General features: G+C 53.9%; 1 protein-coding gene across 1 annotated transcript in view; it reads left to right on the top strand.

Moving 5' to 3' along the window:
* The window catches only part of SRRM4 (serine/arginine repetitive matrix 4), a 367,949-nt gene that overhangs the window by 325,680 nt on the left and 26,998 nt on the right, over positions 1–15,271 (top strand). The window contains exons 9-14 of the mRNA XM_070400012.1: positions 633–776; positions 2,824–2,910; positions 4,516–4,587; positions 7,143–7,169; positions 9,289–9,339; positions 13,856–13,954. Of these exons, the coding sequence (XP_070256113.1) occupies positions 633–776; positions 2,824–2,910; positions 4,516–4,587; positions 7,143–7,169; positions 9,289–9,339; positions 13,856–13,954 (480 nt within the window). The remainder of the gene's footprint in view (positions 1–632; positions 777–2,823; positions 2,911–4,515; positions 4,588–7,142; positions 7,170–9,288; positions 9,340–13,855; positions 13,955–15,271) is intronic.

The raw sequence follows: 15,271 nt of genomic DNA, 5'->3' as shown, positions 1-15,271 counted from the left end.
TTTATCTTCACCACAACTCAACAACATATGGGCTGACATTATTCCCTATTTTATAACTTAGAAAACTGTGACACAGATTGAGTAGCCAGCCCTATAGCCACTAAATGGTGAAGGTGGTATTTAAATTCAGGTATCTCTGTTCCATATACATATAAGGCAAAAAAAAAATTGGAATTGAAATGGCAAAGAGGAGTTAGAACTAGTGACATCATGCTTTGGCCTCAAATTATGTCTTAAGGAAGGAAGTGAAATGCTGGTTTCCAGCCTCTCGCTGTGATTTAGTCAGGACAGTATTAGCTGTGCTGCAGAAACAAACAAACTCAGCCTCAGTGGCTTCGCCTAACTAAGGTTGGTTTCTGCTATGCAAAGTCTGAGGTGGTAGGTATCTCTGCTCCATCAGAGTCGCTGTGACAGAGGAACACAGTAAGATCTTACTGCGTCAAACTGGAAATGACATATGTCATTCCCACTCAGAGACCATTGGTCAAAGATAACCTCATGGCCCCAAGGGAAGCAAGGGAAGATAACCACAAGGGAAGCTGGGCTACATTAGGGCATCTAGGAAGGTTTGACGAGCATCATGAGTCTCTGTCACACTCTAACACGTTTGCTTCCTATTTCTCTTCCTGTAGGACCGAACCCCAGAGCAGCCCCATGGTTCCAGGTCAGGATGGGCCCTCTGCAAAGCTGAGCCAGCATCTGGCCACAGAGGCCTCGGGCACCAGCTGGGAGAGAGACAAGGCCTGCCGGGAGCGGAGTCCTGCGAGGGCACACAGGTGAGGTGCTACCCACTCCTCCAGTCCAGAGAGAACGTTCACGTCTCGGATGTAGAAAGGAGTCTGTCTCTGGCCACTCCTCCCCTCTCGCTTTGCAAGCTCCTCTTTCCGACCCTCACATCGGGGACCAGCAAGCCTCACGTCTGTCCAGAGGCCAGGGCTTTCTTGTTTTACCCCATCACTTAAATCTGAGTCTAGGACAGTGGTTCCCAAACCTGGCTCCCCTGGGACTCTCGGGTTCCAGAGAGAAGTGAGAGTTATTGACTGAAACAATGAGATCTTTGTTTCACACAACACACTTAGGAAAGGTGTTTCCCACCCTTAAGTGTCCCTCCCTCAAACACTTGGATTCTCTTTTCTCTCAAATCCCTGGCCACCGTTACACTGGGGAGTGTGTATATGAAACCGGACGGTTTGACACGTGGCTACATTATTGCACCATTCACCCGCGTTTGGCCACTCACCAGATATCTGTCAGGCTCTTCCTCTGCATCTGCACTCCCTGAAGGAAAGATTTGGAAGCGACCTACCCAGTTGCCTGGCAGCCCGTCTGCTTCCGGGAACAGGTCGTGTCCTCCGAGTTTCCTCACCTGTCAGTGTGGTTCAGCAGCTGAGTCGTCATCCCCTTGATACTTATGTTTCACCTGCTGAAACCGACTCTCTTGCAAATGTTCTAGCTACAGCTCTAGATTTCTATCCTGGCAGTGCGGAGACCTTGGCGTATGTCGTAGCCACCTGATCATGTTTTTCCCACTGACCAAAATTACCAGATTCTTGGAGCGGAATTCAGTATGGCAGCGTTTTATGCTCTTCTGGAAAGAGCTGGGTCATTTTCAAAAGCCTGGCCGCGGACACAGAGTCCAGAGCCGGCAGGTTCTGTGGGAAGCCCTCAGGGCAGGAACCACACGTCCCGACTGCGCAGGTGGGCAGGCCGTGCAGCTCGCTCAGCCCGTAAAAGGAGGCAGTAAATCAGCCTACTCTCGCCGCGTCCGCGAGCATCCAAGCATTTAAAGCGCTCGGCATGTATGTAATAAGTGAATGAATGGTCGTTGCGTTATGGCTAATAAAGACAATAATATTCTTATTAATATGTCATTTTCCCACTGTGGTCCAGCTGGGTTGGCATGTTTCAATTTCCATGTGGTTTTTCATCCCCAACCACCTCCTTTTGCCATGGGATAGTGTTTTAAAAATATCCCTGGAGCCGAAACCGGTTTGGCTCAGTGGATAGAGCGTCGGCCTGCAGACTGAAAGGTCCCAGGTTCGATTCCGGTCAAAGGCATGTACCTGGGTTGCGGGCACATCCCCAGTGGGAGATGTGCAGGAGGCAGCTGATCGATGTTTCTCTCTCATCGATGTTTCTAACTCTCTATCTCTCTCCTTTCCTCTCTGTAAAAAATCAATAAAATATATTAAAAAAAAAAAATATCCCTGGAGCCTGCCCCGATTATAATAGGAGATAACTCGACTGCATTTAACTGCAGCCTGAGTATTTGAATTTAATTGAATGGGAAATAATTATTCCTGAAAAGCGGACCGTTTTGAGGTTCTGTGAGGCCATATAAGATATGTATCTCGTTACATTAGACCTCGGCAAATATACTTTTAATAATCAGCTGCCACTTAACATATATGCCTTCTATTGCATTTCCAGCAGGCACTTCCAGCAGGCACTACACAGACAAGATATATTGGGGAGGGAAGGGGCCGGACTGCTGATTCATTATTTAAACGATTTGTTTACCAAGGTGAACCATTTGCAAATTTGATAGTAAATCTATTAAGGAGCAGTTAACCGCTATAATTTTGTTTTAAATAATCAGTTGGTGTTTGGGTAACGTACAGCGTCTGTCTCATTAGGTCGGCATTAGCTCCTTATTTGAGGCACTTAGTCTGAAGTGTGACCGATCCAGCCGTGAGGTTTTAATTAGGGACCCACTCTGGGCCTTCACCCTCCAAGGAGCTGGGTCCCTCTTCCCTCAGCAACAGCCCTGAGGGGGCTCGGGAACCCTGAGTCCTCTAAGGCCAGACTCTGTGCTCCCTGCAGCGCCTCCCGCGACAAAGATCGGACGCCACCGCCGTCCTCCAGGGGGAAGAAGAAGAAGAAGAAGTCCGCCCGGAAGAGGAGAAGGAGGTGAGGCCTAGGGAAGGGGATGCCTTGAAGATGGGGGACGGGACAGAGCGGGGGTCAAGGGGGCTGCGGAGCCAGTGACCCCTGGGGTTGAGTTCCCCTCTCTGCCTCTTAATCAGCTGTGTGACCTTGGAGAAGCCACTTCACCTCTCTGTTTCCACTTCTGTAAAATGAGGGTAATTCCTACCTCTTGGGATTTTTGTGTGAATTAGATGAACAAAACAGATGTGGACGGAGCTGTCAAGTGTCTGACACATAGTCAGCGACCAGTTAGTCGGAAGCATCGCCGTGGCCATGAATATCGATTTGTGTTTTGTTTTTGTTTCTTTGAGAACTGTCTCTGTGCGCAGGGCTGCGCTAAGCACTGTGTCCTCCACACCCTCCTTTACCCTTGACCTCAATCCACCCGGCAAGCACTGTTGTCCCCATTTTAGAGAAAAGAAAGGCACCGAGAGGGGGTGGCGAAGCCCCGGGACAGGACTCCAGGCTCCTCATGGGCTCGGCCACACCCACCAGCAGGTTAAAGCCAAGGATCACGGGTTTTATACTTGTGCCAACTATTGATCCTTTTGTATCCTGTGATTTTTTTCTATGTACCATTTCCTTTAATTCTTTTGTATTTAAGAAGATTCCCAGATATTCTTCTAAGCTGCCACTCATTGGACCCACCGTGATGGGCAGAGGCCTTAGAAGGGGGAGTTGAAAAACACACCAAATCTGGGAGGCAGTATTCAAAGAAGCCTGCAGGGGGCAGCAGAGAGGAGTGTCTGAGTGACAGGTCCAGGACACCCCTTTAGCCTCCTAAGGGGGCCCAAAGGGGAATATGGATGAGACCCTGACTTCCAGACTTTGGGGGCGAGTGGTGGAATTGGGGCAAATGGCTTCTGCCTCTGCATCTTAGCAGAGGGCGTGAGAACACTTCCGAGAAGGAAAGCACAGGCGTCAGGCTGCACTCACTCACTCTCATTCAGCAAGTGCCCCGGGGCTCCTGTTTGGGGCCGACACTGTGACTCTCGGCCCTGCCCTCCCCAGGCAGACATGTTTGTTTGCTCTGCAAAGTGGCTTTTTGTGGGGGGTTTTTTGTTTTGTTTGTTTGTTTGTTTGTTTTGGTTTTGGTTTTGTCTTTTTAATTGGTGGCCAACATTTGAAAGCCAGGAGATTTCATGTTCAAAGATGTGTTTCTGGTGACTTCTATTGAAAAAGGAGGGTTTTTGGCAGCCGGGCTGCATTCCCACACGGGCCCCTCGGCTGATCTCAGAAGCTGCCCTTCAGCCAGGTGCTGTCTGGTTGGCCACAGTCCCCACCGCTCCCTCCTGCCTGACCCCGGCTGCTCCTCCACGGAGTGTGAAACTCGAATCTTCCCCAGCCTGGGTGCTTTGTCAGGGGGAAGTCAGAGCAGTGACCTACCCAAGGTGACCTCATGAGTTGGTAGTAAGGTCGGAATTGGAACTCGGGTCACCTGAACCTCAGCCTGACGTTTCAAACAAATGCCTTGGTGTGTGTGTCATGGAAGGAGCTGAGACCGGCATTGGAGCTACAAAGGGGTCTTTTTGAAACCATCCCCGGCCTTTAAGAACCTCCCTGTGACGAGGTCTCCCTCTCCCACAGGTCCCCGTCCTATAGCCCATCGCCTGTCAAGAAAAAGAAGAAGAAAAGTTCCAAGAAGCATAAGCGATGCAGGTATTGACCTTCCTCCTCTGCAAGCAGGGGTGCTCTGGGTGGGGAGGTGGGGGGTCAGGGATACACGGGGGGGGGGGGGGGTGCGGGGGCGGAGAGTGGGGACACTGAAAGGGCATTTGGGAGCATTTCACTCACATGAAATGTTTATCTAGGACTGATGGCGAACCTTTTGAGCTCAGCGTGTCAGCATTTTGAAAAACCCTAACTTAACTCTAGTGCCGTGTCACATATAGAAATTTTTTGATATTTGCAACCATAGTAAAACAAAGACTTATATTTTTGATACTTATTTTATATATTTAAATACCATTTAACAAAGAAAAACCAACCAAAAAAATGAGTTCGCGTGTCACCTCTGACATGCGTGTCATAGGTTCGCCATCACTGATCTAGGAATTGTTTTTGTTTTTGTATCTTGCACAACCTGAGACCCTGGTTGCGAGGACCAGATCCCACTAAAGCCACTTGGGCCAGAGGGGACGGGGCGATAGGGCGATAGGGAGGCAGGGGTGTCCCAGGGACAGCCAGGCCTCCGTGAGGGTCTAGCACTGGGGAGCGGAGGCTGATGGAACCCAAGCAGGACAGGCAGTTTCTGCTCTGAGTGGGAGCCACGGCGGCCCTGCTGCTGTCTCCACATCGCAGGCCCGGCCACAGGGAGACACGGGCTCTCCGTCAGATTCCCCAGGAAAGGCCTCTCGGTGGGTGACCGTGGCCCACAGGTGGAATCGTGCCAACAGGCTCTGGGATTGTCCCCCTTGTGGGCAGTTAAGGGGCCTCTGAACTGGACACACGTTCCAAAAGGTCCCAGTCCACACGCAGGCACCACCCTCACACGTGTGGTTCATGGGGCGGGCGGGAGAGCGGGCAGATGCTCCCCGGAGGACGCCAGGCTGTGTTTAGGGGCCAGGCCAGTGTTTGTCACGGGGAGAGGAGGACACGCTGGTGCTGATGCTCCCGGACCCTTCCCTCCGAGCAGCACCCCCCACGCTGGCCCAGCGCCCCCTCGTCCTCAGTGTCTGCTTAATGGTGGCTGACTATTTGGAGACAGGAGCTAGGAGCAGAGGATGCATTGAGATTTTTTTGTCTCTGCTCCATTAAAAAGGCTTCAAGTTTTTTTAAAACAAATATATTTTATTGATTTTTTACAGAGAGGAAGGGAGAGGGATAGAGAGTTAGAAACATTGATCAGCTGCCTCCTGCACACTCCCCAATGGGATGTGCCTGCAACCAAGGTACATGCCCTTGACCGGAATGGAACCTGGGACCCTTCAGTCCGCAGGCTGACGCTCTATCCACTGAGCCAAACCGGTTAGGGCAAGGCTTCAAGTTTTTTAAAAACTCTATTTTTTACACCTGTTTATTGAATGCCTATCATGTGTCGTGAATGAGGATTCTGGGCCCAGGAACAGGACAGTCACCAAAGCCCAGCCCCTGCCCTCAAGTCGCTCACATTTAGTTGGGGGACTAGGTAGTTACTTGTGTGCAGGTCTGGCCTCAGAGCTGGTGGGGCAGGGGGGAGGCACCCAGGCAGCCCGGGGATCGGAACACGCAACACGGAAGAGAGGCCACCGCAGAGGCCCTCCAGGAATGAGCAGGAGTTCCTCGGTGAAAGCTGTGTGACCTGGGCAACTGAACTGACTTCTCTGAGCTTCAGCGTCCTTGTGAAATGGTGGTTAACAGCATCTCCCAGGGTTTGGGGGGGAGAGAGGATGGGGGGGTGTGAGATGCTGAGCATGGAGCCTGGCCCACAGTGCACCCCACATGTGGAACCTGGTTGTCCATGCGGGTGACAGTGATGAGGACGATAATGACAGTGACAAGTCCACAGCTGGGGAGAGACAGAGGAAAGCGAGGCTGGGGGTGGGGAGGGGCAGAGGACTCCCTTACATCACCCTCACCAGACGCACCCAACCTCATCGCAGGGGGCTCACTGCCAATTTGGGTGAGGGCTGAGCGCTGGTAGGTTTTGACCTGGGAATTCAAACTGCAGACAGTGCCTCCCATGTGGTCTTCATACCCTTCAGAATCTAAGAGACGAGGAGGCTTCGCTAGGCATCCCGACCCCAGTGTCACATGACCGCAAGCTCACTGATACATTCATCCAGGGAAAGACCCTCAACCTCACCTCTCTTTATTCTCTTCCCTCCTTCCCTCCTCCCCTCCTCCCTCTGTGTCTTCCTTCCTCCTCCCCTTCATCCCCCCTCCCCTTCTTCCCTCCTCCCCTCCCTCCCCCCCTCCCCTCCTTCCTCTGTGTCTTCCTCCCTCCTCCCCTCCTCCCTCTGTGTCTTCCTCCCTCCTCCCCTTCCTCCCTCTGTGCCTTCCTCCCTCCTCCCCTCCTTCCTGTGTCTTCCTTCCTCCTCCCCTTCATCCCCCCTCCCCTTCTTGCCTCCTCCCCTCCCTCCCCCCTCCCCTCCTCCCTCTGTGTCTTCCTCCCTCCTCCCCTCCTCCCTCTGTGTCTTCCTCCCTCCTCCCCTTCCTCCCTCCTCCCTGTGTTTTCCTTCCTCCTTTCTCTCCTCCCCTTCCTCCCTCTCTCTCTTCCTTTTTCCTTCCACCAGGTCGTTCTCCAAGAAGCGAAGGCACAGGTAAGAACCGTGTCCCCCTGGCTGCTCGCTCAGCCTCTGCCTTCTTCGCCTAGAGCAGCGGTTCTCAACCTGTGGGTCGCGACCCCTTTGGCAGTCGAACGACCCTTTCACAGGGGTCGCCTAAGACCATCCTGCATATCAAATATTTACATTACGATTCATAACAGTAGCAACATTACAGTTATGAAGTAGCAACGAAAATAATTGTATGGTTGGGTCACAACATGAGGAACTATATTTAAAGGGCCAGAAGGTTGAGAACCACTAGCAGTGATGGCGAACCTTTTGAGCTCGGCGTGTCAGCATTTTGAAAAACCCTAACTAAACTCTGGTGCCGTGTCACATATAGAAATTTTTTGATATTGGCAACCATAGTAAAACAAAGATTTATATTTTTGATATTTATTTTATATATTTAAATGCCATTTAACAAAGAAAAATCAACCAAAAAAATGAGTTCGCGTGTCACCTCTGACACGCGTGTCATAGGTTCGCCATCACTGCACTGGAGCCTCTGGGCTCAGTGTCCCCTGTGCTCTTGGGCTCACCCTCTTCCTCTTCCTGTGCCGGTTTCCTCCCAAGTAACGGCCTGGCCTGTCTCCCGGAAAGTTCCGAGTCAGCTTCCAGCTTCCATCAGGCAGGCGGGCTGCTCCCAACCCGCCGGCAGGTGCCCCTCCAGAGCTTCCCCCACTTGCAAGAGCCTCATCTGAGCACTGACGGAGGCCTGGGGTGGGGCATGGAGAGAAACATCAGCTCCCCGCCCTCCCCCCCTCCCAGCCTTCCCAGACTCCAGCTGAGTGACGGAGGCAACCCCACTGTACTGGAAACTGGGCACCAACACAGCTAGGGTGCTCCCCATACATGGGAGCCCGCCTAAGCCCTTCCCATGAGTTGTGTATTTAATCCCCACTCACCCTCATCACAGCCTGTGCGGTGCAGTCCCATGTTACAGATGAAGAAACTGAGGCTCAGACAGACACAGTCAGAAGGTGGCAGAGCCAAACTGTAAACCCAGGTCTCCGGCAGCGTCAGGACAGCGGCCGAGGCTCCCTCAGTAGCACAGCCACATGGCGAGCGGCTGGCAGCGTGCAGAGCCCTTCCGTTCATTCAGGAACAAATAGACGTGGTACCGGCGCCCTCCATTCACTCAGCCCCGCAGCCTGGGCCCTGCTCACTGTCACAGCCAAGGAAGGGTCTCCAATAGACAGGCCACTTGCCAATGTCGCACAGTACCTGCCGTGGGGCCGGAACTTGAACTTGGGTCTTTCAGGGAGGCCCTGCCCCCCCACACCCCCCGACTGAGTCTCAATCATGAAGACAGATCCGAGGCCCACGGCGAGGTCCGATGTCTGTGCAGAGCCAGCCCTCCCGTCCCAGGGCCTGGCCAGTCATGCTTCTTATTGATGCCTGAAACCAGTCGGCCTTGAAGGCCAAATCTCGCTCACCCTCTGGGGCCTCCGTTTCTTTACGCCGGGACCTCGGGTCATCGTTGTCCATTTTGTCCGTAGCCCAAGCCTCTGATTTAGAAAATAAGACACTAAAACCCAAATGCTTGAAGGTTCATGGGCAGAACATTCCAGCATCTGCCAAGCTTGCTGGGGCTTCGGTGTCTCCTTGAACATTCGTTCTCCTCTCTCGGATACAGATGGCACGGCGCCAAGAGCGTGGGCTCCGGGGGCCCGGTGTGGCCACGTCCCCGCTCACCTGTGTGATTGTGGCTCCTCCGAGGCTCAGTATCCACATCTGTAAAATGGGTCCTTAGTCAACTTGTCCCTCTACCCATAGGTGCAGGGAGGGTAAAATGAGGTTATTGACAGAGTATTTAGCAGAATGTCCACTCTGTACTAAAGCCTCCAACAATGGCAGTAGTATCGTTACTTTTATTAGCATTAAGCTGCCAAAACCAGCCCGCACCTCCCGCCAGTGTGGGCCGGTGTCTCTAGCTGGACCTGTGGGGAAAGAGTCTGCGTCCACTGCTCGGGTCTGGGAGACGCGGTGCCGGCCCGGACAGCCTGGTTCCCGTGGCCCCTGTGTGTGATGCACTTTACCTACTGTTTATGTTTACTTTTACCTGGGGTTTTGCATCTTTCAATTAACTGGCCATTCACTTCTCATTTAGCTCCTCCAGCCCAAAGAGCAAGAGGAGGGAAGAGAAGAGGCACAAAAAGCAGTGAGTGGAGATCTCGGGAAAGCCCTCCAGCCTGGGGAGTTGCCCAATGACTGGGAACAGGGAGGGGCCAGGAGAGGGTGAGTGCCGGGAGAGGGAGGACAGAGCTGAGTGTGCCCTCGCTCTGTGGGCTTGGGAGTGAGTAAGCGCACACAGTGGTCTGTACGATGGGTGTGTGTGTGCATGCAAGTGAAGGGTGTGCACCCATGTGCCCGGCACCCCCCTTGTGTGTGAACTCGGCGCTCCTGTGCCTGTGCTCTGTATTTATGTGTATCCAGTGTGTCCATGTGTAGCGCACACATTGTTTGTAAATGTCTATAGGTTTTCCCATCATGCAAACATTTGTGTGAACTGTGTGTATAAATGTACGCAATATGGGTACATCGTGTGTGTGTGGTATGTATTTGTGTTCATACGAATGCAATACGTGTGCCTGTGCTTATGTGAGCATGACTGTGTGCACAAAGGTGCGCTGTCTGCCATTGTATGTGAATTGTACACACTGAGTGTGCACTGCTCATATCTGTGTGCATTATGCACTCGGGGGGGATCTTTACCTGTGCACACGTGTGCTGTGTGTGCACGAGGGGTAAGGGGGCATGATCACATGCATGCACATGCATGAGGTGCACATGAGTCCGAGCCCTGGCTGCTGGAGCTTGGGGCACAGAGGTATCAGTGAGCCCTTGCCCGTCTTGGGACCCCAGCGGGTTCACGGTTTGTAGCTGGTGTAGAAATTCAAATCAGCCGGCGCTTCCTGCCGAGGTCACTTCCCAGCCAAATTAAAAGCGCATTTGGTTACAACCCACCTACTCCATCCCCTGCAAATGTTAGTGCGTGTGTTTTCCAGCCAACAAATATTTTATCTCCTGCCAAGAGGCTTCTAAAGCGAGGATCAAAGGCAGTGGGATGAAAGGCAGGGCACAGAGAGGGGCGCTCAGCTTTGCAGCTCCAAAGGTCACTTCACTCAAGGTCAGTGCAAAGGAGGGCATTTCTGCCACCACCCCGGGGCCCGGAAGAAGCTCCAGAAGGAAGCAGCAGCACTTCAAGTCAGCTCAGGGGGCTTCCTGGTCACCAGGCTTGTGTGAGTCAAGAGGTAGCTATTGGTCACGGGCATGGCATGTGCTTTCATGCCAAATACAGACAGCGTGGTTCTCTGCGCCCTCGGCCCCACTTGCTCAGTGGGCTGCAGTGCAGATGCCCAGAGCCAGGGGCCGAGCCCAGACCCTAGGGCGGGGTGGGCTCCTCGCTGAGGCCAGACCTGCCCGCCTCAGGCAGCAAGTGGCCGCCCTCCCAGTGCCCAGAGCTGAATGAGTCCCAGAAACCACTAGAGCAGTGGTTCTCAACCTGTGGGTCGCGACCCCTTTGGGGGTCGAACAACCCTTTCACAGGGGTCGCCTAAGACCATCGGAAAACACATATATAATTATATGTTGTTTTTGTGATTAATCACTATGCTTTAATTATGTTCAATTTGTAACAATGAAATTGGGGGTCACCACAACATGAGGAACTGTATTAAAGGGTTGCGGCATTGGGAAAGTTGAGAACCACTGCACTAGAGGATGGTCACTCCTGCCAAGTCCCCTATCCGGGCTGCTTTTACACCAGTGGCCCTGGGGTGATCAGCCCTTTACTCACCCTCTTAGTAAGGCCTGGTGTGGCGGCCCTGCGCTGGGCCCAGGACAGAGGGCAGCCAGCTCTCTTCTGGCCTCGGGAAACTCACGGTGCAGCGGGCACAGGAGCCAGGCAGGGACGGGCCGCAGCACAGCAGTGGCAGGAGGAAGTCCAGGGAGCTGTGGGAGCCCTGTTGCAGGAAAGAGGGCATGGCAGTGAGGGGGGCGTCCTACAGGAGGGGGTGTCCTACAGGAGGGGGGCGTCCTACAGAAGGGGGGCATCTTACAGGAGGGGGCATCCTACAGGAGGGGGCATCCTACAGGAGGGGGGTGTCAGGGTTGGGGGTGAGGATGCAGGTGGAACTATTCTTGGTTGCGGTTAAACAAGTGCATACACTCTCTGTGCCTTGGTTTCCTCATCTGTGAAATGGGAATAATAGGGAAGCTACTACATAGGTTGTTGTGAGGAACAGTTGAGTCCATTTAAGGAAAATGCCTAGAGCATAGTGCTGGCCTGCAGTGTGTGTGAGTGCGGGTTGCCTGCCTCCTTATCACTGTCACCAGGATGTCAGGACCTGGGAAAGGTGTGAGCCTGAACACGAGCATTTCGGAGCTGCTCGAGCTCGCCAGGCCAGGCGCTATCACGCAAGGAAGCTGCAGAGCTAGACAGGTGACTCCTGGAGGTGCTTGGGGTTCAAGGTCAGATTTTGGACTTCACACAAGGGCAGTGGCCTGGTTATCACAGTACAAGATCCCCGAGTTCTTGGTGGAAATAATCACGCTCCCTCCCCATAGTCCTCTCTAACCCCACATCCTCCTGGCTCTGCCCAAACCATCCACACCCTCAGTGGCCACCGCTGTTTCCGAGTCCTTGTTATCATTGAAAAGGAGCTGAAGTCGCTGTCAAGGTACCGACTTTAGTGACAGTGGCCATGACGACTGTGCTTTTTGTGACTCATCCTGAAAGTGGGCTTTTGACTCCCTGGGAAGATTCTAGACTCCATTTCCAGGCCTGAGGTTACAAGCTGGCAGCCCAGAGGCTTCATTTACTCTGCAGGTGTGTTTGCTTGCCCCAAACAGTGTCATTTTTAAAAACGAGCCCCCATTTAAAATAGGAATCTACACTAATAAAAGACAAACATGCAAATTGACTGTACCTTCACTACACCTAAGCCACACCCACCAGTCGATCAGAGCGACTATATGCAAATTAACCCAACCAAGATGGCGGCCGGCAGCCACAGAGCTGGAGCGAGCAGGAGGCTTGGTTGCTCCAGTGATGGAGGAAGCCAAGCTTCCCGCCTGCCGTGGCCGGCTCTGAGCTCCACTCAAAGCAACAAAGTTTCAATTACAGAAGGTAAATAAACCCCAGATACCTGCTTTCAGCCGGCCGTGGCCACAGAGCTGGAGCGAGCAGGAGGCTTCCCTCCCGCCTGCGCTGACCGGCTCTGAGCTCCTCTCAAGGCTACAAAGTTTCAATTATAGAAGGTAAATAAATCCCAGAATAAAAAAAAAAAAAAGAAAAAAAGGCTGGGAGCTTCCATCACCGGGGGTCTTGGCCAGCCTGAAAACGGCCCTCAGCCCCTCACCCAGACTGGCCAGGCACCCCAGTAGACCCCCCACCCTAAAGGGGGTGTGGCCAGCCTGAAAACAGCCATCAGCCCCTCACCCAGGCTGGCCAGGCATCCCAGTGGGGACCCCCACCCTGAAGGGGGTGTGACCAGCCTGCAAACAGCCATCAGCCCCTCACCCAGGCTGGCCAGGCACCCCAGTGGGAACCCCCACCCTGAAGGGGGTGTGACCAGCCTGCAAACACCCATCAGCCCCTCACCCAGGCTGGCCAGGCACCCCAGCGGGACCCCCACCCTGATCCGGGACACCCTTCAGGGCAAACCAGCTGGCCCCCACCCATGCACCAGGCCTCTATCCTATATAATAAAAGGGTAATATGCAAACTGACCCTAACAGCAGAACGACTGGGAATGACTGATCACTATGACACACACTGACCACCAGGGGGCAGATGCTCAATGCAGGAGCTGCCCCCTAGTGGTCAGTGCTCTCCCACAGGGGGAGCTTGCTCAGCCACAAGCCAGGCTGACACTGCCAGTACAGTGGTGGTGGTGGGAGCCTCTCCTGCCTCCTCAGCAGTGCTAAGGATGTCTGACTGCAGCTCAGGTCTGCTCCCCGCTGGCAAGTGGACATCCCCCAAGGGCTGCCGGGCTGCCAGAGGGATGTCAGACTGCCAGCTTGGGCCTGATCCCCCAGGGAGCAGGCCTAAGCCAGCAGATGGACATCCTCCAAGGGGTCCCAGACTGCAAGAGGGCATAGGCCGGGCTGAGGGACCCCCCCGAGTGCACAAATTTTTGTGCACCGCTTCTCTAGTCCTTTACATAAACAAAAATTTATAGTTCTATATTCACTTGAGAAATTAACAGACCCAGCACCACGCCATTATTGTGGGCAAAGGTTCCTCCTGCAGCCCGGGCCCTGGGCTGACACCGTGGTGCCTGCGTGGCGTGTGGGGCTGCTGATGCGACTCCAGCCTTAGGTGAGGGAGAGGGGACAGGTGGGGCCGATCCTGTCCAGGGTGTGGTTGGCAGCCTACTTCCCGAAGGGGAGGCTGGGTCCGCAGGCGGCTCCTCCAGAGCCCCCTTCCTGCTCACTTGTGTCCAGTAGGGCTGGTTAGAGACCCCAGGTGCCCCGTGGGGAGCAAGGGTGATGGGGTAAGGTGGAGGGAGATGCTTAACTTTGGCAGGGACACTGGCAGAGGACAAGGTTTGTCACACGAGTCCGATCAGACTGCATCCCAGTCCGATCAGAAGGTCAATCACTCAATCTCAATCTCTCTCTCTCTCTCTTTTCTCCCTCCCCCCCCCCACCCAAAAAAAAAAAACCTCAAGATCACGAAGCCGGCCCCGAAAGTCTCACCGCCACCGCCACCACCACAGGCTCTCACGATCCCAGAGCTCGGAGTCCCGGTCCTCCAGCTGCGAGAGCAGGTAGCCCGTCGCCCCAAAGGGCCCCTCACCCAGCCGCTGCACAGAGCCCAGTTTCTGTTACATCAGCTTTGCTTCCCATGCCACTGTCCCAGCAGAGGGATGCCCCCTCCCCACTCCCCACCCTCGGCACTGTCATCACTTCCCTGGGGAGTCGCTGCCTGCACTCCAGGGACCACCATCACCGCTAACCAACACACATGCCTCCTTGGTACCTGTGACCACACTGGGGAGCGCAGGCTCTCCCACTCTTAGCTACAGGGGCCCTTCCACCACCTTAGGCAATAGGTGCTTGGTGATCCCCATTGTAGAGATGAGGACACTGAGGCTCAGAGAGGTTAGGAACCTGCTCCTCACTTAGCGACTGAATGACAGACGAGGATTGAACTGGGGCGTCTGGCTCTGGACTTTGCGCTCCCGCTAAGGGTTGCTCTAAGCACAGAGATGTTAAGCAACCTATGAAAGGTCACACAGCACAAAGTGCCTCGTTCTGAGGCCCTTCCTGTGCTGACACGCTGCTGCCCCAGCCTGAGGAGAACAGAAGAAGGAGTGGCTTTGTGGATGCCAGTGATTGAAACTGCTGACGTGAAGCGGGAACACCAAGGCCACCTGAGCACCAGGCCAGCTTCCGGATGCCGGCGGCCGCTTTATTTTTTCTTAAATGCTTCTCTCACGTGGCTACGTGTTCACGTCACCGGGGAGGTCTTTAAATCTCACTGTCCTGGTCCTGCTGCATCCCAGTCTGCTCAGAAGCTCTGGAACAAGGAGGAGGGGAAATGCTTCTCCAAGCCCACAGGGCCTGGCACTGAGCTACCCTTTCACGTACCTTTTCTCTCTCAATCATCCCAAGGAGGCCGAGGGCTAGCCCAGGCCTTCTTCACTTTGGCTGCCCTTTGCCATCACCTTGGAAGTTTTTTAAAATACCAGTGCCCGGATCCCACCCTGCATACGGTGAGATTCAGTTCAGATGAGGGTAGGGGGCGAGGAGGGAGAATTTTCCGTTTCCCTGGGCCAGTGATCGAGGTGCCGAGCGTGAGGAGCCTAAACGAGTGCCCTTTCTGAGTCAGAGGTGCCTCTGGTTGGCACGGCGGGCAGGGCAGCCAGACCTCGGCCTGACAGGCTTGCAGGAGGCAGCTTTGTCACTTTTGTCAGCTACATTTTCCCCAAGCGTTTTGGGTGACAGTCAGTAAGATGCCTGTTTCACAGATGGCGAAGTCACATACACAAAGACACACAGAAATCTGCGGTTATATTTATAGACAAACATGAAAACACAGACGGACAGGCCCAGATACACACACAGTCACCCCCAGGCACAGC

The sequence above is a fragment of the Myotis yumanensis genome, unplaced genomic scaffold, assembly GCF_028538775.1.
Source record: "Myotis yumanensis isolate MYYU_CA2020_CCGP unplaced genomic scaffold, mMyoYum1.0.hap1 SCAF_19, whole genome shotgun sequence".
Lineage (NCBI taxonomy): Eukaryota > Metazoa > Chordata > Mammalia > Chiroptera > Vespertilionidae > Myotis > Myotis yumanensis.
This window is presented reverse-complemented; position numbering and strand designations above follow the sequence as displayed.